Source organism: Cupressus sempervirens, chromosome 2 (genome assembly GCF_028749045.1).
Source record: "Cupressus sempervirens isolate cs-2001-9-10 chromosome 2, ASM2874904v1, whole genome shotgun sequence".
Classification (NCBI taxonomy): Eukaryota; Viridiplantae; Streptophyta; class Pinopsida; order Cupressales; family Cupressaceae; genus Cupressus; species Cupressus sempervirens.
The window spans coordinates 598,350,368-598,376,014 of NC_143119.1; the positions used below are offsets into that span (position 1 = coordinate 598,350,368).

At 36.2% G+C, this 25,647-nt stretch overlaps 1 protein-coding gene across 2 annotated transcripts in view; it reads right to left on the reverse strand.

Annotated features, from left to right (window-relative positions):
* Positions 1 to 25,647, reverse strand: part of LOC149574819 (tobamovirus multiplication protein 1-like) — a 71,938-nt gene that overhangs the window by 34,207 nt on the left and 12,084 nt on the right. For both annotated transcript variants that reach the window (XM_089814656.1, XM_089814655.1), the window contains 7 exons: positions 24,734 to 24,824; positions 24,579 to 24,631; positions 9,441 to 9,533; positions 9,262 to 9,333; positions 9,038 to 9,110; positions 8,800 to 8,845; positions 8,612 to 8,675 (listed from right to left, as the gene is read on the reverse strand). In XM_089814656.1, coding sequence (XP_089670782.1) covers positions 8,612 to 8,675; positions 8,800 to 8,845; positions 9,038 to 9,110; positions 9,262 to 9,333; positions 9,441 to 9,533; positions 24,579 to 24,631; positions 24,734 to 24,824 — 492 coding nt within the window. The remainder of the gene's footprint in view (positions 1 to 8,611; positions 8,676 to 8,799; positions 8,846 to 9,037; positions 9,111 to 9,261; positions 9,334 to 9,440; positions 9,534 to 24,578; positions 24,632 to 24,733; positions 24,825 to 25,647) is intronic.

Below are 25,647 nucleotides of genomic sequence, written 5' to 3' on the forward strand. Positions count from 1 at the left end.
TTATGCTCTTTTCCGAATCCGGATGAGCTGCCCACATTCTTTCAAATCTAAAAAGGGGTCTAGTATAATTCCCAAACAGAGGATCAGCATTAAAAGAATAGGGGACTGATCAAAGCCAATATGAGCAAAAGACAACAATGAGAAAGAAAACTTATGCAGCCAGTCGTAGGAAATGCTGAGTTCTCGGCTCTTCGGAGAATTTTTGTCCTCATTGGGCAAAATTGAGAAGCAAGCTTTTATGTTTTCACTGCTTCAACATTTTCTCATTGGATAAAGGTTTTGTGGCCTAATATCAGCCACCCTTCAATTCCTGTTCTTGTGATGGGCTGGCTTAATTTCACAGAGGAAAAGCAGTGGGCAGGTTTCGTAGACCCTGGTTTCGTGGTACAGCAGGTCACTTTCATGCTCTTGGTAACCTTTAGTTGATCCAAGGTTATCTTCTCCAAGGTGTCCTTTTGGGCTCATTTCTACAACTTCCCCTTTAGTTTCCACATCAAAGAAACGATGTGTTTTAGCAAAGTATATGGGATTCTTCATCAAGCTGGATCCAATAAGAAATGGCTCTTTGGGTTGCTTTGACAGGGTCTGTCTGCAAGCTTCACCTATTCCAGGCAGTAGCTCATTCTTCGCAGATTACATACTCTCTTAGGTCATTGCTGCAGATCGACTATGAAGGGCTTGCTTTTAGGCACTCTCCATGCAATCATCACCACCATCAAAAGGATCACTCTGTGTAACAGAAGCTGAGATTAGAAGTTTCACTGAATGCCCAAGCCAAGAACACTGAAAAAGGATTTATCATGGACAAAGTTGTTTTGCTATCACTGACCCAAACACTATTCCAGGGAACAATTGTTTGAAATGAGGAGTCATTAAAGAGATTGTGGACTTAATGTGTGTTTCTATGCTGTCCCACAGGAAAGTGTATTTCATATCTCATTTCAGATATCGAAAGTGGCAAATGAAAGGATTAACTCAGTGTTGCTTCTGGCCTCGGATGAAATAGCAAATGCAAAGAGAGCACAAAATAGAAGTAGAATGGCCATGGAAGGAAGCCCTGGATGCAATTGGATAAGACTCCCAACAAATTGGGGAACATTCTCTCATTGTTATATAAGGCCAGTTGTAATCTAGACCTGAAAAGGGCATTTTTGGCTTTTGTTTTTTTTGGTTCTGTTGTCTCTGTGGCATTTGTGAGGATTCTCTGTTGGTTTCCTTTTATTTTAGGCTCTATTCTTGTACTTTGGTGCTTCCAGACTTTCCCATATTTATTGTTAGTTTTTTTTGGTTCTCTTATTGTACCCTGTCTCGATGAGTGCCCCTATAAAACAGATCAATCAATTTATCTCAAAAAGGAACTACAAGAATCTCCAATGACAATGAAAATCAGAACTAGAAAATTCAAATTATTGCAACTCATTATTTCAGCTATGAAGATGAAAATGTTGCAAGTATAGAGCAGCAAGTTCAATTGTCAGATTTATCACCATATGCATCTTACATGTGTTGCAATAGTCGTAATCATTGCTTAATTATGAATCAGCTAGCTTCTCCAACAAGATTTCACCTGGTAATGGCTGAATGCCCCAATACTCATGAGACTCCCTTAGATCCTTTCATTCCACATTCCATTGCTATGTTGGATTCTCCTTCACCTCAAATGCCTTATCCATTAGGTACAAGGCAGTATGTACAAAAGAATAGTTTGTACACTCGTAGAGATAGAGAATAGGGAAGAATTTATATTAATGTCCATAGAAATCCAAAAGTAGATCTATGGGACTAGAGGTTAAAGCAATAAGATAAGATAAATTTATCAATGTCCAGCAAGAGACCACAAGGGTCTAAGGGACTGAAAAGTGTACAATGAGAAAACCGTTAGTAGAGGAAGCACCAAATGGTGTCCGCAAAAAGAACAAGACAAGAAAGCAACAGAACAAGAACCAAAGAAAGACAACCAACTTTACTCACAATCGAGAAGTAGTCAAGAACTGAGGGGTACAGCCTAGGGGGATGGTGAGGCTAAGACCATCTCGAAGAACCGCTGTAAGTAGGGTGATGTTGCCGAATGTACCCTTGCGAAGTCTCAGAAATGTGGTATGAACCAAAGAGTGGCAAAGGGGCTGCTTTGAACCCCAGGCCAAGGACCCAAGAGCGAAGAATGATGTGATGAGCTGGTCCAAAGACTATACTGAAGATGACTGAGGCTGCAGGATGTCGTCTCAAAGCCACATGGCCTCCTGAAGATAAAGTGCAAGACACCACTGATCTGTGTAACAGAAGAAAGACAAGAGGGATATGCACTCTTTGAATAAGCAATAGAACCTCCCTCTAATCTCAAAGAAGAAAAGGTAGCAAAAGATAAAGGGGGTCTCAGTTTCCACCTTCCCAAGCTGGTAGAGACAGTAGATCCTCTCCTCACTATCAATGTGATGATTGGCTGGATACATAGTTGATGAGATTGCACTCTGAACAAACCCAAAGAGATGCCAAGAGCATGTCTCCAGTGGTGAGTGAGGTATCAAGGGTGCACAATAACCATGAAGTGATCTGCGTAGAAAGCCATCCTCGGTCGAAGTCCACCCCTAGAGGGTTGCTCCAAGTCATGATAATATAGTGTCTATAGATGTCAATCCTAACGTGCTCGTTCAGCTCCTACTGAGACTGGAGGAGGTGAACGGGAAAACTGAAAGGGAGAAAGTGTTAGAAATTTGTTCGACGCTCCCCTCAAATTTTGCGACAAGGGCTTAACTGCCTCTTGTGTACTATAAGTTAAGTGGTTGTATCGGGCATTGACAAATCAGTCTTTTGGTGCAACAGCAAACCCACTCTAACAAGTGGTGTCAAAGCTTGGTCACAAGTTTGAATCCTCAGACCCTCGGGTAACACTGAAGAGGAGATTATTAGAAATTTGTTCAGCGCTCCCCTCAGGATTCGTGAAAAGGCTTAACCGCCTCCTGTGTACTATAGCATAAGTGGTTGTACCGGGCATTGATAGAAAAGGTCTTTTGATGCAACGGCAACCCCACTCTAACAGAAAGATGGTCCATCGAGATCCCAATCAAACCATGAAGAGCATAAGCCTGAGCAAACCAACAACAAGCCGTATCAGCAGGGATCTAACACCACAACCACCTCAAAGGAGTTGTAAGCCAACTAGGAGTATCTTTAACGACCCTCAGAAGAGTCTAAAAAGCCCCATATTCGGTGGAGAAATCAACCCAGATTGAAAATGGTCCCAAGTAAAAGGATGAGCACCAAACTCAACCAGGATGACACTAAGAGGGGTGGACTAGTGGGCAAACCAAAAGAAAGCTTATTCTTCCTAATAACACATAGGGTATCCTACCAATAGATCAACTCCTCTTAGCGAGAAAAGAACTAAATGCACCAATTGAGGGAGGCCAAAAGCAAGTCCTTGTAGTCTTTTTGTTCCCCTATGTAACTGATGACATTGTAACACAGCCTAATTAGAGTATCTACCTACAGAACTGAAATAAATAAATTAATAAATCCTTTTCTTTCTTCAGACCCAACTACTTACAAACCAGCAGTGATTCTGGGAATGGCAAGTTTAGAGTTGGTGGGTAGTATGACCCAAGCTGAAGTAGCCTGTACAGAGGTGGATATCCAAATGGTTATATCCTTAGAAAAGCAGAAGGATGCGACTAAATTTGAGGATGGGTGGCAAACAGTGAAAGGGAAAAAAATAGGAAACGGAAAAACTTTGAGATGGTTCTTTGCTCCATATCTAAAAGGGAGGCTAAAAACAAATTTTAAACTTTTAAGTTGTCTAGTGAGCTTCAATTATTAAATGCTTATGGCTCTTTGTTAACTATATGGAAGCAATGGCACTCCTGATGTTCCCACTCTTGTTTGAGGACAAGTTGCTCCAACTTCACTATTAATAAAATGAAATCTTTGTTACCAAGAAAAAAAATCCCTACCAAGACTAGGATTTACATGAAGGACAATGCTCAAACTAGAAAGAAAGAGATCTCCCTAAACGGCTTGTAAATTATCAAGTGACATGAATAAGAAGGAAAGTGGAAGAGACATAAGTAATAAAGCACTTCTACTCAACGTAAATAGAATATCGTATGAAGGAATACATTAAAGAAATAAAAGGCTATGATCAGAGTCGAATTATATTTATATGGTGCTGGAAATATGTTCTATAAATGAACTCTCTTGTTGATTATTAGACCAAGAGAGTTGAGAACAAATATATCAAAGTACATGACAAGATACAAATAGTTACAAGAACCTATTCAAGTGCCAATGACATCAACTCCAACAATCATTGCTTGACCTAAAAGTCCAAGTATCATTCAGTGACATAGACATGAACAACAATGTCTTTTGTGGCTTGCATTGAACCACATGTAGAACACAATCCAATAGTATGTGTTTTACCAAATTCGTAGATTTATGCAATGCCATGCAAGCTAAAAGCTTGATAGTGCTATACATGGAAACTAAACCTTGCATAAAGCGCAAATTCAGCCACAAGTTGCAAATATGTCTTGAAGAAATATAAAAGCAAAAAGCAATTAAATTGTATGTATTGCTTGGACCACTGAGAGCATCATGTTCCAAGAGAATTCTCTAGATTGTGAGAAAGGCAAGAAAACAAGAATATCCTTAAGGTGGCGAACAAAGACGCTAATTTGTCCCAAGAATAAACACACAAGAATCTAAACCAAAACTATCTACATAGGAAAATCTTTTCATGTGCTACATCCTTAAATTTCGTAGAATCAAAAAGGAAAAGATATTATAAAAAGAGAATAAATTTAAAAGGTGAGAATTTGGTCGTATACATTATTTTTCCAATCAAAATTGAAGTCCTCCTAAAAAATGAACATGCAAAAGACATCTCAGTGATGCTCCAATGCTCCAAACATTCACGTCCAAGAAGAAACTACATAAGATCTAAGTAGCCAAATTATCATTTGGGATCGTAGTTCCAAGAAGTTTTCTGAAGGGAGGATGCAAGGATGTAGAAATGAATTTTGAAAACGGGAAACGAATATCTTGAATTTGGTGACAAAGAGGAGACCGCAACGAACTAGTGGTGGAGGGGATGGCACTAGATATACAAATAGAGGTGAATTGAAATTATCAAGGAAAATGTTGCAATATAACATCTAAGCAAGTGCCCGATAAAAGGAAAGGTAATTTTATTAAGTTGAAGGTTGCATTTAGTATCTAATAGCATATGACATATAGCAAATGACTTGGAGGCATCTCAAGGAGGTGGCAGCAGTGGTGTTTCTATGGAAGAACATTTCCCCATAGTCTCTCAAGTCTTCAAAACATTACCAACAGGGGATGCAGAAATTTTTATTTTTATTTTTTTTTGGGTGGGGTGGGCGGGGCACCCCCTTGGAGCATCATTTGAGACCTAAGTTAATAATTACCTTGAATCTACTTTGTGTGCCTCTCTAACGCATTCAAGTATGAAAGCATCTACGGGAGTGCCCCAAGTTCGTTATCACACTACATACAAGTTGCCTATTGCATTGCATACCCAGAAGAATCCTAAAGCATCCAAGGTGGTCCCTAAAAGCTCCCAAGCATTCCTAGGTACTCCACATGCACCAATGCCTCGCAACCTCCCCAATGTAGCCTTATAGCCTGTAGCAACCTCCCCATCTGTACATGGTGTCACCCTCCTTGCTGATGCAAGTACCTCTTTGCTGTAATACTTTGGCAACAAAGCAAATGCTAGGAGATGTAAGGGGGTGACCATCTTGTTCCAACAATCAGAACAATTTGTTGCACAATTTTTAACAAAAACTTTTGGGGGTTCATGTTCTTTGGCCTCTATTATTGTTCTCAATATCTCCACCATAGAGTCCACGCTATCACAAAGCACCCAAACATGGGATACTAGGATCAACATAACTAATCATGCTCACAAGGGAGTAAGCGAAATGCAAAACATATTTTGCACGAGCCCACCACCTGTCATCATGGATCTATGCTTTTACTTTCTATGCTTGATTAGCCCCACATAATCCACATGGTGTTCATGATAGTAGAACTCTAAGGTCTCTCTTGCAACTTCACAAGTCTTCTTAAGACTATTGTGTGAGATGCAAATCATATTTCGGCAACTTGACCTAACATAACAAAATACACATCGCATATTGAGTATAAAAATATATAAAATTTAAAATACCTTAAACAATTCTTAACTTGGAAAAGGTCCTAATATGGCTTGTGACACGTGATGATTAGTCACAAACATTCGAATCTTAAAGGCCTTCATTTAGACTTGTTTGGATCATTCAATTCATGTGTCAATCTTTTGCAACATTAAATTGAGAATTGAGTGAGTGGATTGCAGACGGTGTCCAAAAAGTGTGACCGATGTAGCCTCCACTATAGACACAACTGCCCTACTATTTTTAGCATTGTCCATTATAACTTAGACAACATTTTCAAGTCCCACCATGTAAATGGATTCTATGAGGATATTGGCAATGAAACCTGCAATTATTACTTGCCCCTCACAATCCACTACCTTCAACAACATCATCCCTTTAAGGAACATTGCTATAACATTGTTTAAAGATCTATTTTTGCAATCTTTATATTCATAAAAAATATACACACCTATTTCTACCAATGTATCTGATGTCTCTATTGAAGCTTTCTCCTTCACTATTAAGTTGGTTTGCACCCTTTCATACCAAAGAGTAACATAATCAGGAGGTGCATTGTAAAGAGTATTCACCATCTCTTACTAATAAGGTGATATAACAATGTTCAAAGGAAATCAATTGCCATAAATACAATGAGAAATGCTCTAATATCCAAACTCTTTGATTTCATTTTTTAGGGCACTATCCCCTAGACCTCTTTTGCATGCAACTGAAAATTCTTTTTTCAAAGATGGTGACATTAGCATGAAAGGATATGGACCAAATAGTTGTGTTAAGTCACTACTTCTAGGTCTCTTCGAACTTTTCTTGGCAAGAGGATGATCATCAGTCTTTGATTTGTTACTGCTCATGTTAACCTTGTCTTGTTCTTTAATATAAGTCATTATTAGATCATATGGTAGCTCTTCCTCATCTAGCTCAGGACAAGCTTTTATTCCATGTCCAGGAAAGGTTCATAAGTGAGCTTTCACTCAAATAATAGGAGCTCATATACTCTTTGCTGCAATGGTCAGACCACCAAAGAAAACTCCATCCACCGTACATTTGTTTAATCATTGTTGTATAATACCAAAGAGACAAGATATCAATTCTTAAAAGGACTCTTCAATTTGGTCCAGCATAGCTGAACTAGAAATTCGAGCCATTGTGTATGAACCTAAAATCAAAAACATTATTGAGCAAAATTAAGAACAAATCGGCAAAATAACCCCTTGTTATAGATTAAAACAAATTCAAAACTTATTGAATAATCTTGAAAAAGTTATTGAAAGTGTGTCTTAATCATCCATACAAAACATATGGAGCAACCTTCAAAATCATCTAGGAGAGAAAATGGTGAGAATGGTACTTTATGGAGGAAATGAGTTGTGGGAAAGGTTTAGGGTTTAGGTCATAAGGTTTAATTTTTAATTTTTTCTATTGCTAATCTTTTAGTTAGGGTTTTTTTTTGGTTTATGGGCTCACTGTTTTGGTCACCCTCATCCAGTTCATAGAAAAATACTTAGGCGCAAAGAACCCTAGGTCCTTGAAAAGTAACTAAACAAAATATCTGTATACATGCAAACACGTAAATACCCTGGTTCATAACCCCAAAATAATTGTTCCAACCACAAGCAATAAGAACCATGTAAGAAATCATCAGCAGAGATGATGAAGACCAAGCTGAGGAAGGATACAAAGACTGAGAACCAGCACCATCACACCTGTAAGAAAGCTAAGTCCAGAGACAGGTCAAGCATCGTCAACCACTACACCAAGAGGACAGTGAAGGGACTAATACTATTCTCAGGCAGGATGCCCACAGCTGAGAGGGTCAACCTGCACAATCTTAGGAGAAAGGAAAACGTATACCCACTAGAACCTTTCTCAAGGTGTTTGGACAACCCTAAGTACAACAGAATGAAAGTAAAGCTTTGTATGCCTTGTGGCCAGCATTTTACAAGGGTGGTAAAAGCCAACCCAAAAAAATATTCCTCAATATAGTAAGCTTATGAGCATGCTCAAACAGGAATTGACAGTATGTAGTTTAGTAAGCCATTCACATTCATCATGAGATTAAAAAGGTCAGGCAAAATGACAAGACAAGTAGTTTTACTACCAGACATGGAAATACTAACAGTATATGCCAAGACTGAAAAATGTTGGTTTTTCTCATAGTAAAAATTAAAAATAGATTACTCAAGTCTTTGGCATTTAACCAAAAATGAAATACATAAACAAATGTGATCAAGGGAATGCCTATAACACAGTTAAGAAATTGAACACTGCACACTAAAATCTGGAATTCATTGCAGAATTCTGCAGATTCTGAAGACAAAGGATACAAGCCAACTCAAACAGCATATTTGGTTTCATTTCTGTTGTTTCTATTAAAACACAGAAATATCATCTGCGGTATCTCAAATATCATGGAGTTGATTAAAAGAGCACTTGCAAACCTCGTGCAGCTTCTTTCTGCGTCCTCTTGATTCCAGTGGGAATCGCCTTAGCATAAAAAAGAGTCTGCGGCAAAAGCATTGATGCTTAAAATGCGATTGGAAATACAGCAATGATAAATCATGTTATTCAAGCTACAAGTTTAAATAGGAAAAAGTAAATGGAGACAGATGCTGCTATATTGCATTACCTTCCTCCATAAATCAAGAAACCAATTGCAGCAAACAATGACACAGCTGCAGGCACCATGTGTATCTAAGTTAGAAAAAACCCTCCTATAATATAAGATTCTCTGTAGTGATTTCAAATACAATTTGATACTTTCAACAATAATGGAGATAGAATGTAGCATGTATCATGAATAATTATTACTTGCTTTTAATGTAATAGAATGCTAAACATTTCAAAACAAAGTTAAAAAAATGAACCTGCAAAGAAAAGCTTTCCAATTGCCTCAGAAATGCTGTTATCATCTATCCCTATGTATATCCAAATGCAAACCTAATATCAAAAAGAAGATGCATCAAATGTCACAGCCAAGAAATAAACATTCTGATAAACAACTTTCTAAATAGTCATCATATTGATCAAACTTTGTTTATACATTGTAAGAGTGCCACTTGAGCACAGAAAAATGAAATTAAGTAAATACCTGTACAAAATAGACAATACCATTGACGATTGCATAGGCAGGCCGAAGCATATCTGTAGAAAAGCTTCTTGCCTGCAACAGAAGATTCAATTCCAGTGCCATTGCATTCACTATTTAAGTTTCAGCAGCACACTAAATATACACAAGTACTACAATTTATATATAATTTGATTGCATACCTGATAATATATCTCTGCCCAGAACAAAACAAGCAATGTGTATGTAGAAAAAAACAAAAGACTGGGAACATCTAACAGCATTTCTGTTAAAACCTAGAACCATTCAGAAGCAAACAAGATTCATTAAAGTGCGTTAGAAAAACATGAGTGTAAACAAGAACAATAAAGTAGAATTAAGAATGTAATAATAAAGACAAATCATCAAGATACAATTCTTATACCAATGAGATTTTGAAGCTTACATGATTTTGAGACTCAATATTCATACAACCAGTACAGTTGGTTCTCTCCATGTGAAGAGCGCCAAATATGAGATAAAAGCATTTAGTGGCTGCTCGAACATCCTCATTTTACATAATCATTTATAATATTATTTTAATTTACGTAGTTTTTGGTTATTTAATTTTAAATTTGCTCCAAGGCCTATGGAATATTACAATAAAAAAGGAGTCAAAGACCTAATGATATAAGAAAATGAGGATTATCAACTTTGGAAATATTTATTATTAATAAAGCTCAAGAAAGTCCAACGTCTAAACTTGGGAACAAGATTCACTTGTTGTTAGCATGAATCCTGAGGGTATCCCTTTGGGGGGGTATCCTAAGCATTGGAGAGCATGTAGCAATATTGACATGTTGCATTCATGACTGTGTTTGTCATTGATGTCAATATAGCAGTATTTTTGTGAAGACTGGCAAAGTAGCAGATAGAGATCATGATCGTACGAACAGAGTTTTGATTATTAGGTGACGCACGGTTAAGGACATGACCCACATTGTGTCCTATTGATAAGGTTAAGTGCACGTAACATAAGTCGAAGACATGCAGAAATTGTAAGTGATTTACAGAGAGCAGTGCAGAAACAGAGTACCTGTGAAGCAATTTATGATGATACTATTATATTGTATGACACGTATATAATCTGGTGATGCACAGTAAGATAGTGATAGAGGATAATTTGATGTTGACGTCACTAAGTGCTTACCGTATGGGGGAGTACCTCTTGGTAATTGGTCTTGAACAGTGTCCTTGGAAACTTGAGCTGGTTGAAGACTTGGAGCAAAGAATTGACATAATAAGGTCTTTGTCATTGATGTCAATGGGGGAGATATGTACATAAAAAACATCCTCTAGTTGAATGGGGGAGAGATAATTGAACATATTTGTATTAGAGAGATTTAGAAAGATTCATGTAAAGAGAAGGAATATCTCTATGGGGAGATATAAAGCATAAAGCACTATGATGTATGAGGGAGAAGCTGAGAGTTGTTTAAGTGTGTGAACAACTGATGCTAATCCTAGAAGATGCAAAACAAAGCAGTGCTCCAGAGGATTTCAAATTTGATTGATGAAGAATATTTGAAAAGATGAGAACAGCAGCAACAGCAATAGAGTATTGTTTGGTATTCTTGGAACCTAGATGTTTTTCATCTATATTGCCATCAATGCCAAAGGGGGAGATTGTTAGTATGAATGCTGATGGTATTCCTTTGGGGGAGTATCCTAAGCATCGGAGAGCATGTAGCAGTATTGATATGTTGCATTCATGACTGTGTTTGTCATTAATGTCAACGTAGCAATAATCCTATAAAGACTGGCAAAGTAGCAGATAGAGATCATGATCGTACGGACATAGTTTTAATTGTTAGGTGACGCGCAATTTAAGGACATGATCCACACTGTGTCCTATTGATGAGGTTAAGTACGCGTAACATAAGTCGAAGACATGCGGAGGTTGTAATTGATTGCAGTGCAGAAACAAAGTACCTGTGAAGTAGTTTCTGATGATCCTATTATATCATCTAACAGAGATATAGGTGATGTGTAGTAAGACAGTAATAGAGGATAATCTGACGATGACATCAATAAGTGCACAAATCCTGGAGTCACACGTGCGAGAAGTTGTTTAGACTGTGAGCTGACAGTGCTATATGGTTGCGAAATAATTATCTTATTGTAGTCCTATTATAATTAATTGAGAAAGCCTCAAGGCCAACTCAAGGAATTGTTTTGAGGACTTGGTATAGAGGAAAGTATTTTCCTTGTTTGTAAGTAGAATGGAGCATGCAAAGTGACCAAGGAAGTATGAATAGGAGCAGAGTATTTTGGTAATACGAGTAAGCGGTCCAAGGGATTATTGGATGCGAAGTTCTTGAACTAGTATCAATATTAGAAGGAGCAGAAGTCCAGTTGACAAGACAGAGAAAGAGGAAGGAGCAGTACAATTCAATTCTATTATTCTACAAGGAATAATACAGAGATCATTTGGACAATGGGTTCGTTGGTTTTTCCCTTGAAGCTGTTTGGACAGTGGGTCCATCTACCTTCCACAACTCCTAACAAAATTGGCACAACTCCTAACATGGTTGGAATCTCCTAACAAGGACTGATATGTACTGAATGTATTTCATAAACTCCTAATAGAGTCCATCCTCTAACAAGGGATATTTATCTCAGTTACCGAGTACTGTTGTTTAGACCCAAGTCCTGGTACTGGTACTAGTTCTTTCGAGGTACTTCATGGGTTCTCTGTGGATCCATAGAAGGACACACAACAAAAGTGGGCACCCAAGAAGTACCCCATGGCAGCAGGTCAATTTATGTATGTATTTCTGATTTGTTCATCGGCATGCTCTTTGTATCAGTTTTAGATAGAGTCTTGCAACAACTTCTAATATTATTCAAGTTAAAATTAGTATATTTAATGCCCTTAGTTTATGACAACAGTGAACAGCAACCTATTTCGATTCATTTGAAGGTCAAGGATTCATTTTTTTTATTTAAAGCAGTGTAACGAGACTCAAACTCGGCTCGAACTCTGCAAGGGTAACTTGACTCGTGACCCGGCTCGGCGGTGACTCGACGATGACTCGGCAAAGTGAAAAAACCTCAAAATTTTGAGATTTTTTAGGATTTAAAGAACATTCCATGCACCCATTATTGAATTAAGTGTAAAGACACAATAACATCATTAAATAGAAGATAATTTGATCATAATGCACATACTTAAAGTTAAAACTTAAAAGTCAAACATCGATTACATAAGTACAATACTACAAAGGTAAATTGCTAAAAGTAAATACTATATTACTAGTAATTAAAGTTTAAAGTTTAACTTTAAAGTTTAGACATACTTTAAAGTTAAACAGTAGCTGAAGCCTGAAGGAGACATTATAAAAGTAAAAGTGTAAAACATAGAATCATATATAAACTGATAAATCCATGCAAACCATCAAATTCAAATGTTCCAAATGCTGATCATATATTAAGTTAAATTGTTAAACAAAAAGTTAAAACAAGACTATAAGTCTACAGCTATGGCTCCTAGTCGGAGTCCTCATCATCATCCTCATCCTCAGGCTCATCCTCATCGTCATCGTCATGACCACGTATGCCAGCAATATGGTATTTTAATCTATTTATCCCCCCACTATTAATGGTTTTGCAAAATAGGCATTTTGTTTGAGTTCTCTTTCTACCCAGAAATTCTATGGTGAACTTCCAACACTCATCTTTTTTGTTGCCTTTAGAGAGCTTGGGTTTTTTACCTCCAGAAGCCATTATGACTTAATTAAGGAAAAATGTAAAGGTTGCTGCAATAAGACATTTTAGACCAAATATTACCATTTCAGCATTGCATTTTATGAAGATCTAAAGTTAAAAAAAAAAACTCATAAACAAACAAAAAAATTCATGCAAAAAACCTGTAAGCATAGACAAAAAAATCATCAAAATCTAAACAATCAAGTCTTACCTCTTTCAAATGCTTTGGGAAGTGTTGAGAAGAGCTCCTATATACTCCTTGATGATCTAAATGCAAGCTCCAATGTCACGAATGCAAGCTTTTCTCCTCTTCCTTTCAGCTAGTTGCAAAACAAGAAAACTCTATTTGTCTTCTACCTCTCTCTCTTTCTTCTTTTCACTATAGACTGTTATGGGAGCCCTTTTAGGGTTATATGAGTGAGAAACGTTAAAAAAAAAAACATTAAAAAAACTTGTAAAAATTTATAATTTAATTGCCGGATTTCAAGCCTACCGCGGCCGGCTCAAGGTGGGTCGGGTCACGCAAGTCACTCCTCGTGACTCTCCGCTCGCAGGTCACGAGTCATTGTGACTCGGCGAGGTCAGCGCGGCTCGCTGACATGCGTGACTCGCCACGAGTCACGTTACCCTGATTTAAAGATCTGAGTATATTATTATTGATAGATTTGTATAACCCAGCCAATAGTTATGTTAGTTGATCATGTTCGAATTGATGTCAATTGTAAAGCATGTAATCGGAAACTATATTAGTAATACAATTATTTATTTATAATTTTACTAGCCAATATTGATTTATGAGTATCACTCTTCTTTTTGTATTTGTAACTTTGATGTTTGAACATAAATACATACATATATGGACAAACCCAAATCTGCAGGGGAGGAATTTGTCGTACCCACATACCCAAACCCCGTATCCGTACCTGAACCAAATCTCGAATCAGCAACTTAGATATTAGTACATCATCTTGTGAGTATCATCCCCACCAAGGTTTTCCCTCTAATCAAGGGTTTCCCTAGTTAACATATCTGGTGTTATTGTGCATGAGTATCTTGTTGTGGTTTCTGATTATATTGCTGATATGGTTAAGATTTAATAAGGTTGATAATTGTGATAATAGTTGGATAACTGTTTCACCGCCCACCCCCTCTCAGTTATATCGGTGGACTATATATTCTAGCACTTGTATCCTCTCATAAAGTCATAGAAGAAACGTCAGTCATTCCAAAGAAACTATCGAGGAAACTGACATATCTCTTCCCCATAGTTTGTTGGAATACATTGACCACTGAGATGGGGGGGTTGTGAACCAGTGGCCTATAAAGACAAGACTTCCCTTGTGTAAAAAATTAGGCTTACCAAGTATTAAAACAATATACTAAATCGGCATAAAACCTGTACCAATCTGCAAGACAATAGAAACATATTTGCACACCATGACACATGGATTTATGAGTGGAAAACCCTTTAAGGCTAGAAAAAAACACTCTAAAAATACTTTGAATAAGCCTCACTGGAATCTCACTGATTACATGTTTAATGCCTCACTATCCACTAATAATAGCTTCAAGGCACCAACCCTGGGAGCAACAATCCCTTCCAAGTAGAAGCACCAACTCCATATATGGTAAAAAAATTATGTACAGAGAATCACTCTGTTTCACTTCATTAGATTAACTTCACTGCTCTCTGTCTGAAACAATCTGAACATGTACAATTTTCTTATATCTTCAATGCTTACAAGGAAAAAAAATTGTAACTTATCTTTCTATTATATCAAATTACACTCTAGCAAAGTATCTTGATCGGAATCAATGGATCTCTCATAAACTCATTACTTCTGTAACAGCAAATACATGATATTCAATCTGCTCAATTAAAACATTTACTCAGTAAAAAACTTTATCATATTTGCAGAAGAACTATTTCACATCCAGTGCACATTCCAAACTCTTTCAAACAAAGTTCCACGTGTTTCAATCTTCATTGGGTAGTTGAAACCAAAATAACGAGAATTGAAATCGGCAAGGCCAAATTGAATCATGAATCAGCCATGAATCGAAATCGAATTGGCCACGAATCAGCAAATTTTAAGAACCCTTGAAATTTAGAGATTTAAACAATTTAAAACTTATTTCATACACCCTTTATTGAATATAACTTAAACACACTATAACATCAACAAATAGAAGTTGACATACATAAACATGGAACATAAATGATAAATCCATCACATACGTAACTATGTTACACGTAAAATGTAAATTGTAGGTTGTAGCTGAAGTAAATAGAAATCATAAGATGATAATGATTTGAATCATAGAATGTGTGTAAGATGAAGATCCATAACACATCAAATCATAAATGTATGTAAGAATCTAAGATGAAGATCCTCTCTTCTACTCATGCTAAACAATTAGAAGGCCCTTTAGGGTTAAAAAAAAGAGGAAAGGCAAAAAAAAAAATTTTAAAACATGCGTTTTTATTAAAAAAATGGCTTGACTTTTGGCTACCTGCGCCAATTCTTCATGCAATTCATGAGAAAAAATCGGTGATTCAATTCACCGGCTCCAAAAAAATCGCCAAACTGGCGATTCTGGCGATTTTAGGGCGATTCTCAGAACTATGGTTGAAACAATCAATTATTTCGCAAAACTGAACCATTAGCTTTTGAAAACTGAACCATCTAGTTTTTGTCTCGATAACTAGCCATTATTATTTAAAACTTGAACCTCATACCCACACATATAAAAGAGTGAATATCAACCTTTGACATTACAATAATGTTTAGTGTTATTCCCATGCACTAATATGTTGTTAAAAGTAATCAGTAGAGCTCTTGTTGCTGAAATTGCTGTTCTGTTACAGATTCCTATCAACATGGTGACAGGATGCAGAAACTTATGTTGCAGGTCTTTGATTTGAAAACTTTGACCTGTCTATAGGGAAGCCTCACTAAGGATCCCACATAACAATCCCAACCAGATCTAAACTCATCTTGTTTCACAAAGGACTATATCGTGTATTGATACACACACTAAGTCTTAGTTGTTTTCCTTCAAAATAAGAAGAAATTTGGTTATCTCCTGAGCTGCAATGTGTCTGATCAGACAAATAACAGAGTTCTAATGTTCAAATCTCACTTTTTGCAATCCTGATGAGAATGTTATTATGTCACAACCTTATCACATACCAATAGCTTGACAACAATGACAAACACAAGCCAACATAGGTTATGGAACATCGCATTTGCTGCAAGCCCACAGTATTTACAGTGCTGTGATCAAAGCATTGGTTTGGTCATGGCTATCAAAGAAGAGCCTACAAAAGAGTGTAACATGCAATTATATTGTGAGGTCTTATAATACGCTCATTATCATTATCCATGGCTCCAAAGCAAAGTAGGAAAAGTAGAGAGGGCAACCATAAATAAGAGAAGGCTTGAAGCTAACTGCACAAAGCTACAAATTTGACTCAGGCAGATAAAGTCTAAGGAATACTTTCTTTGCTAGTTCCAGATTTATCGCCCTTTGTCAAAACAAAACCATATTTCAACCTCCTCACTTAAGAGACTCCAGATCTACAAAGACTATTCTCGAAAAGGATGCATGCAACATGAGAAAGCAATCTACATTCGAGATACAAGCTTAAAGGCTCATCTTGATGGTCAAGGATGACGAAGTTTTCACAGTCTGCTTTCTCTAAAATCTATAGCATTTAATTCTAGTATAAACCTTATTCCAGTAAGCTTGGTATTTACCCCTCAATTCTTGTCACCATTACTTCAAATTGCAAATTACTTCTATGATCTTGTCTTGTACTTGAGGTATTCCTTTTGTAATCCCCTAATCTGGTAAACAGCACACATGCAAACTTAAATAATCATGACTCTTACTTTTGCAAGGTCTATATATTTATATGTAGTTCTGAGCTGAGTATGGATTCATATTTCAATTTTTTAATAGATCTTTTCTGTAATTTGATCTCACCCTATACCATGTCTCTGTTCTTTCAATCATGCTAATTATATGCATGCTTGTTTATTGGATAATATTTTGAAAAGGCATTTGAAGAAGAGAAATTCAATATCGAATTCACTAGGATCAACTTTCTCATGCCAGGTATTATACATTAAAAATTTGGCATGTACTGAATCCAGTTGGTCTTTTAGGACTCCATTCACATTGCTCGCTAACTCTTTATTCTACTGTCCTTTTTTATATACCATGTCTAATAGTACTCAATAAACTTTTTCACCTTCTGATTAAAATCAATTTATAAAATAATTTTGTATGGCAATGATTGGTCTGATTATTTTGTATATACTAAGTTTGCCAATCTCTAATATTTTGTAAGTTCATTGGCTATGTCCCAAGAGGTGAGTCTCATAAAATCAGATATCTGGTCGCAAAAGCTTCTCTAGCCATATTTGGAAATTCTGAATGCTGCTTGCTATAAAATCTACAATATCCCTAACCGGATATTAGCCCCACTTTCTCAATGAAATCCCAGATATCTTGACCAGCAAGAACCCCAGAAAATATCCGATTGAAAGTACATTTCAGAAACAAATATTCCATTAATCTCCAGCAAAACAATATCCAAATCCAATCTTAAATACAGAAATGACAGTCAGATTGGAATTTAGAAAAGAAATTTAAGCACAAATGAGATACCCGTGTCATATCTCATCAAGATAATGGGTTTCCGTCCACTGCCTCCTCTGTTGAAACGAGCTCCCCTTACTTCTTTTAAACACAACATGGTGACTCTTCACATTTCCTCTTCTGTTTCTTAATTTCCTTTCTAAAATAATACTGATTCCCACTAAGGAAATAAAGTTCCCATAATAATAAAGCGACATTTAATAATGTGAACTTATTCGATAAACTCATTTTATTAATAAATCAATTAAATCTTCGGGCATTAAAATCTCTGATCAGAGGGTCTTGGATATGCATGTGTGATAGCTTGTCAAAAAGGTCTTGACAAGACACTCCTGGTCCAGTCCTCAAATGCCAAGAATGTTGAGCCTTCTGCTTAACTAAAAATAGTAAGTGTCTAGAAACCCCACTGAAACAACATTGATTGGTTGACAATTGGAACTGCCTAAGCCAAAACTCAATCCAATTCCAAAGAAAACCTGATTAGCCCACAAGACCAAGGCAAAACAGGTTAACCATGCAGCAAAATTTACTAGCCTACAAAAGGGGACATGATAAAATCCCTCTTAAAAGTGAAGCTTGAGAGTCCCAGAAATGGAATCCACTCAGCTCAAAATTGCATATTGATATAATCATAAAGTATGCACATTGTAAATGAAGTTCAATTAATTTTCAATGCAATATGTATCTAACAAATTCATATTTAAGATAATTGTGAGAAATAATAATCCTACAAGCTAAACATGACCCAGTGAGGCAAAAAGTATTCATCCTTTGACCTGATGATGATAAAATCAATGGCTGAAAAACAGTGAAACATGGGGATGTGTTCCTGCCCCCCTTGAGCTGTGTGTTATTGACACAAGAGTGTCTCCAAGACGCAAGGATAGGGACGGGGTGTCTCCCTGCCATCCCACCACCGCCACTGGAATGTTCGGATACAATAGAGATGGGCACGAGTCTCTTGGATGTCTCAGGGACCTCTAGAGGTCTCATCTCCTGCCATGACCATCCATCCCAAATGCGCAAAGCCTAAGTTGCCGATTTGGATGCGGGTTCCGGAAGCGGATACAGAATGTTGGAAAAAAAAAAATCAGATGTGGATGGGGGAGGAAGTGTGTGTGTGTGTGTGTGTGTGTGTGTGTGTGTAATATATGCAAAGAAATGCAAGAAATATACAAAAACAAATCATTTGAATCTCAAAATAATGTCTGCAACTTGAATTGGCCAAAATGTTTCTCAAGAACTAGTTGTCCTTTCCTCGAGAACTACACTATATAAACCATCCTCATCTTCATGTCTACTATTTAAGAATATGGCCTTCAATTCAAATACAAGATGCTTTTGCCACAGTGTATGATATGTCATCCTGTTAAATTGTATCCTCATTTTATTGTTGGAGTCTTGTAGTAGATTGAACATGGATTCCAAGCCATCTTATGCCCTTGTATTTCAATTCACTGTCACACAATTGGCTAATATCCTTTGCTTCAGTCTCTGTGATTTTTATATTTTTGCCGGCATAAGAAAAAATACTTCTTCCTTGATGGCTACTACTGTATCATTTACATGGGGATATTAGCCACCTTTTTACTTCTCATTAAGCTCTATGATTTTTCTTTCTTATAAACTTTCTGTAGTCTAATGCTTAAAAATTGAGTTGAATAGAGTTTTATTATTGGTTTCAGTTATGTTCATAAGAAAGGATGGCAACATCAGTTTAGGACATATTCTATCCCAGAAGATCAGGCATGTTATCGCCATCTTATTTTCATAATTACCGTGCACAAGCATTAGAAGGATCTTCTGATTCTGGTTCATACAAATCTTTGTCAAGATATGATGATTATTGGTTAACTAGTGAGATGTCATCACAAATCAAAGCAAAGCCAAGTGATGTAGACCAATTACTGTTAAGATTAGGTCCCATTCAGAAATCTTTTTGAAGGTTGTCTAGATTTGTGCCTTCCATGAGTACTCACAAGCAATTCAATTGATTTGGATTCCTCTGGATGCATCCGGATGCCCTACGGATGCTAGCCTGAAGCCAGTCGGCCAGCATCCGCAGGTCATCCTGACGCATCTGGCACCTGTCCGCTTCCACCTCCGCATCCAGCTATCCAGGGGACAAATCAATAACTTAGCATAGAACTTCACACTGCTAAAAACTAAAATTGTTACTCATTGAAAACAACTCAGATTACATTATGTCCTTAAAATAATGTACTTAACAAATCTATGTTGACAGGTTGGTAGTCTCCAAGATAATAGTAGTCCAGAAAAATGGAAAGCCCCGTACAAAGGGTAAGCTTAATTTTCATGATGCTTCTCATGGCAACCCTGGTAAACAAGAGTTGTTTATGTGTCCAGGAAGGCCTTGGGAGCTTTTATGATAGAGGTGTCTTTCAATTTTTGTATCAATAAAATAAAGAATCAATAAAATAAAGAAACTGAGTGGAAGGTGATCCTAGCTGGTTCAATTTTGGCATACACTGAAAGTTACCTTGATGTTATGGGGAAAGGAGATTCTCTGATTAGACTAATTGCCTTGAAAATTACATCGCCCAAACTGAAAAGTTTAGTCTATTCTGAAAGAAATCCTAATTTGGATTATAAAGTTTCATCTAAAGGGTTTTTACCACTGTTATAGAGAGCAAAATAAAGGTATTGATATTGCCTCCAATAAAGGGATAGAGTTTGCTAATACTTCTTCTCAAGGAAACCATGACATGACTGATTGGACAAAGCTAGCTAAACTCATAGAAGAAGATCCCCCTTCATGACTTGAGGGTGCTATCTTTGTCTGCCTGAGGCTTACACTTATTTCTTCTTATGCTTCATTTAAGATGGGAAATGTACTAAACACGCTTACCAGCAGCATCTCTTATCATCGTGATCTTTTAATACAGCTAAATTGTGAAGTTTAAGATGCAGCATAATGGAAAGGCAATACATAGCCGGAAGGAGCTTTCTAGTTTAGAAAAATGAAGAAACAATGGAAAGTTCCAGATTTAGAGTTGTAGGGCAAGGAGCAGCTTCAGTAAACATTGAATGTACAAGAGATTATGACAATGTTTGAAAACAATCTCGAACTGAACTCAAATGGGGGCAACTTAATGACTCATGATTAAGAACTTGGTTATATCTCACAACGAGGGGTATTATAGGTAGTCATTGGTCATAGAATCCCTCATCTAAAAAAAGATCTTCTTCCTTTCCTCTGTGCTAAAGCGGAAACTACCGAAGGCATACAATGGTAAAGTTTGGAGGAATCAATAGTCCTGGTATTGATGACATCAGGATGGTTCCTTTTCTGGTCATGGTGTTTACAACAAGGCTTTTCACAAATGGAAAACTGCCGCAGGTAGCTCTGGCATTGCTTGCTATAAAGTATTTGAAACCCAGAGAATTGGTGAAAGTTAGTGACATCTGTTTTGGTCATGTTGTTCTAAAGTAGCTTCACTTTGTTTTGGCGTACTTGGGGTTTCACAGTGTTTCCTCCTGTTGCACCTTTTTGAGTTTCTAAAGCTGGTTATGTGTTTAATGTTCTTGATATCTGTTCTCTGTTTACCAATGTAATGTTATGCTTTAGATTTTGCCTATTTCGTTAATGTGAATAGTTCACACAAAATTTTCGTCTGCTTTGTTATTTTTATCTCCTAGACTGTTATGGGACAAGGCCCAGTATAGAACCCCAAAATCTTAATTCCCAGATAAGGTACTTTTCAAATCAGGTTTGAGCTTAGAACCAAACAAGACAGGCTTTCCAGACAGGAAAACAAAAACCAGGTTGTTTAAAACCAATAAGAGTATATGTATCATTATACAGGATACCCCAGTATTAGCCTCCCATTGAAATCTTTCTATCTTTCCCCTCCAATCACAAAAGAGCATCTAAATTCAACTGATATTGTCTTTGAACTGAGAAATTCCTAATCAAAGGTCAATAACCTGAGAAATTCCTAATCATTGGTAGGAATGCTTTCATCCATTTTACTAAATTTCCAATGCAGAATCCTGTGGACCATTTGGTAGCAATGCTATCAGCCCACAAAATCAGCAATCAAATTCAAATGCCAATCATGTTGATTTTCTTTGGAATCCTTTTAATGTTTTGAACTAGATTAATGTTCATTAGTTTGACTGAGCAATTGCCTTGAAAATAGCAACTGAAAGAATTTTTGAGAATAAAATTATACTACTGCGTGAAATTTATAAAAGCTCATGAGAACAAAACACAGGACCGATGTCTCGGAATAGTTCCAAAGGAACATCTAGTATGTCTTAAGGAAGTAAATCTCAAGCAAATTAGCCCTCACAGGGCCAAATTTAGTTAAATAGGTGAAAAAAATTGTGACAGTTGTGAATACGTGCAAAATTGAAAAGAAGGACTAAGAGTGTATATACAACCAACAAAGCTTAATCCCCAATACCTAAATGCAGACACAGCTTTTCACAAATGGAAAACTGCCGCAGGTAGCTCTGGAGTTGGTGATAGTTAGTGACAGCTATTTTGATCATGTTGTTCTAAAGTAGCTTCACTTTGTTTTGGTGTACTTGGGATTTCACAGTGTTTCATCCTGTTGCACCTTTTTGAGTTTCTAAAGCTGGTTATGTGTTTAATGTTCTTGATATCTGTTCTCTGTTTACCAATGTAATGTTATGCTTTAGATTTTGCCTATTTCGTTAATGTGAATAGTTCACACAAAAATTTTGTCTGCTTTGTTATTTTTATCTCCTAGACTGTGTTATGGGCCAAGGCCTAATATAGACCGCCAAAATATTAATTCCCAGATAAGGTACTTTTCAAATCAGGTTTAAGCTTAGAACCAAACAAGACAGGCTTTCCAAACAGGAAAACAAAAACCAGGTTGTTTAAAACCAATAAGAGTATATGTATCATTATACAGGATAACCCAGTATTAGCCTCCCATTGAAATCTTTCCACCTTTCCCCTCCAATCACAAAAGAGCATCTAAATTCAACTGATATTGTCTTTGAACTGAGAAATTCCTAATCAAAGGTCAGTAACCTGAGAAATTCCTAATCATTGGTAGGAATGCTTTCATCCAATTTACTAAATTTCCAATGCAGAATCCTGTGGACCAATTGATAGCAATCCTATCAGCCCACAAAATCAGCAATCAAATTCAAATGCCAATCATGTTGATTTTCTTTGGAATCCTTTTAATGTTTTGAACTAGATTAATGTTCATTAGTTTGACTGAGCAATTGCCTTGAAAATAGAAATTGAAAGAATTTTTGAGAATAAGATTATACTACTGCATGGAATTTATAAAAGCTCATGAGAACAAAACACAGGACCGATGTCTCAGAGTAGTTCCAAAGGAACATCTAGTATGTCTTAAGGAAGTAAATCTCAAGCAAATTAGCCCTCAGGGGGCCAAATTTAGTTGAATAGGTGAAAAAAATTGTAACAGTTGCGAATACGTGCGATATTGAAAAGGAGGACTAAGAGTGTATACACAACCAACAAAGCTTAATCCCCAATACCTAAATGCAGGCACAGCATTGACCTTAATTGGCTGCAAAGTTAAAGGAGCTGATCTGATCACACTCCCCATGATAAATAATTTCTATCCAGAAATAGTAATTCAATAGCCAAGAAACTGATTAATATTTTACACATTAATAAAAAGAAAGGTATAGAGGCTCAAGCTTGAACACCTTAGTGATGGGAAAGGTACATTTACTAAAAAGGATTTCTACACTTCGAAGGTAAAATATTTTATAAATATACTGATGATACTTTGTAGATCAAACTGGTCCTTTACAGGTAAGAAGGTAAAATATGTTATAAATATACAGATGCTCCCATTGTAAGCCAAACCAGTCCTCAATGTGAGTAAAAGAGAAACACAACTGCAAAGAGATGCCCTAATTTTTACAGAGAACTGTCAGCAGATGTTTATAAAATTGGAAATTGAGAAATGAAAGAACAGCAAATGTCTTTTCTGTTTTATAGGTTTCAAACTTCAAACATTGAATACCACTCTCCAAGCATGAAGCCATTTTGTTTTCCTGAAAAACATGACTTTTCTTGAAAAAAAGTCAAACGATTTCCCACTAAGACTTTTTTTAAATACGCAAATTTTGGGGGAGAGCAAACATATAGACTCAATAATATGAAGATAATCTCCTCAAAACCCAATACTATGAAAAATGTGCACTAAGCCAACCTGATTACTAGTGAGAATTAAAAAAATCATAATAACAGTGAAAAATATAGCAACAAAATTTATCATAGAAGATTCTCTAAGGCATGTGATCTAGCTTTATAAATTATGAATAGAAACAAATTGTTGTTCAAACTCTCATATTTAAAAAGGTTTTAATAATATAAACCGTCTTCAAGAATAAATATTAAAAAATTATTGATCTTCTAATTTTGAAGACACATTCAACCTCAAACTTATCCTAACAAATTAATGTTTCTAAAAAAAAGATGATTCTCTTGAGGAGAATATCAAAGAATTTTTTGTAGGGAATACCATTGAATATTCTAAATTTTCTGGCAAATCTATTTGCCAGTAAAAATGTTGACCTACTCCCACACCGGATATCTTGTAGAGAGTGTGTTAATAGAAAATTGTACAATATCCAAAATCATGGCAGAAATCAACAGGTTGGGGTTGATTACAAAGTCAATACATGATTCACTAATGACCTATTCAGAATATAATGTTCAATGTCGATGATAAGGATATCTCATATGAATTATACATGAAAGCATGTTATGGTCATAAGATTTAGATCTATAGCATGACAATCTAAACAGCATGGATGTGCAAGGTACACAGCGTTTACAATTATTCTAAAACTATGCATACAAGCATTGAAAAGCTATACCATATTATCCCAAAATGTTAAATAAGTTCAACTAAAATAATAGAAAGGTTAATACATACCTTTGGCTTGAAAAGAAAAATATCTCTATGAAATCCAAAGAGAATTGCACGTACTAGCATATAATAAACAGCAGAAATAAGTAAATAGATTTCATTCATGTGTAATGCAAAACAAAAATGGATCTAAAAATGGTAATGCAAATGTCAGTCCTTACCTCCATTCACAATGAAATTCATTAGATGAAATATCTTTTGGGTTGTCCACCCATACTCTGGTACCCGCAATTGAATACGTATCAGTTGTACCTGCAATTCGAACAAACAGATAAAATTCAGGAAATGATAGTGAGCTCCCCATGCTCCATTTATATAGACCCATTAAACTCGAGAATAACTCATATACTACATTCTAATAGCATGCTTGATCTTGTATGGCAAAGCAATTTTCTAATTTGACCAAGCTCTGTGATGCATAATTGCTAATATTCAAGCAAATAATGCATCCATTGTAACACAGACTAGGAATAACACTCTCGCGTTAAATTACAATAATCAAAACCACATGTGTCACTCAAATTTATTATTTAGCACAGTTGCATGGGGACAGGAGTAATTAGATACTTAGGGTACAAGTACAGGTACGACTATTTTTCATAACAGGGGATGGGGGCACTTGAGTACATCAAAAAAAAATTATATAGTTTAATATTTACAGAGAATCTGAAAATACAAGTCATAACAATGGTTTTTCAAAACAAGATCAGTGATAAAGTTTGAAGATGAAATATATTGTTTTCAGTTTCAGAATTGCAATATGTTTGTAATAATAATATATGCTAAATGTTTAGATGCATAACAGAGAAGGTAGGCTTTAAACATGAACAAGAAGATAATTAATCATATAACAATGACATATTGCATATGATAAACTTCCAACTTGAACAATGATAAAGTTTACTATTAGGCAGTATTGTATCAAAGTTCCAAACTGATTACGTATTAAATTAAGCTTGATAAACAACAAGCTGATATGCAAACAAAAAAAACAAAACAAAAATTAGAAATCCTAACCAAAGTCCTTAGCTATGATGCTCTCCACTGAGTACCCGGTACTTGGATACATGTACCA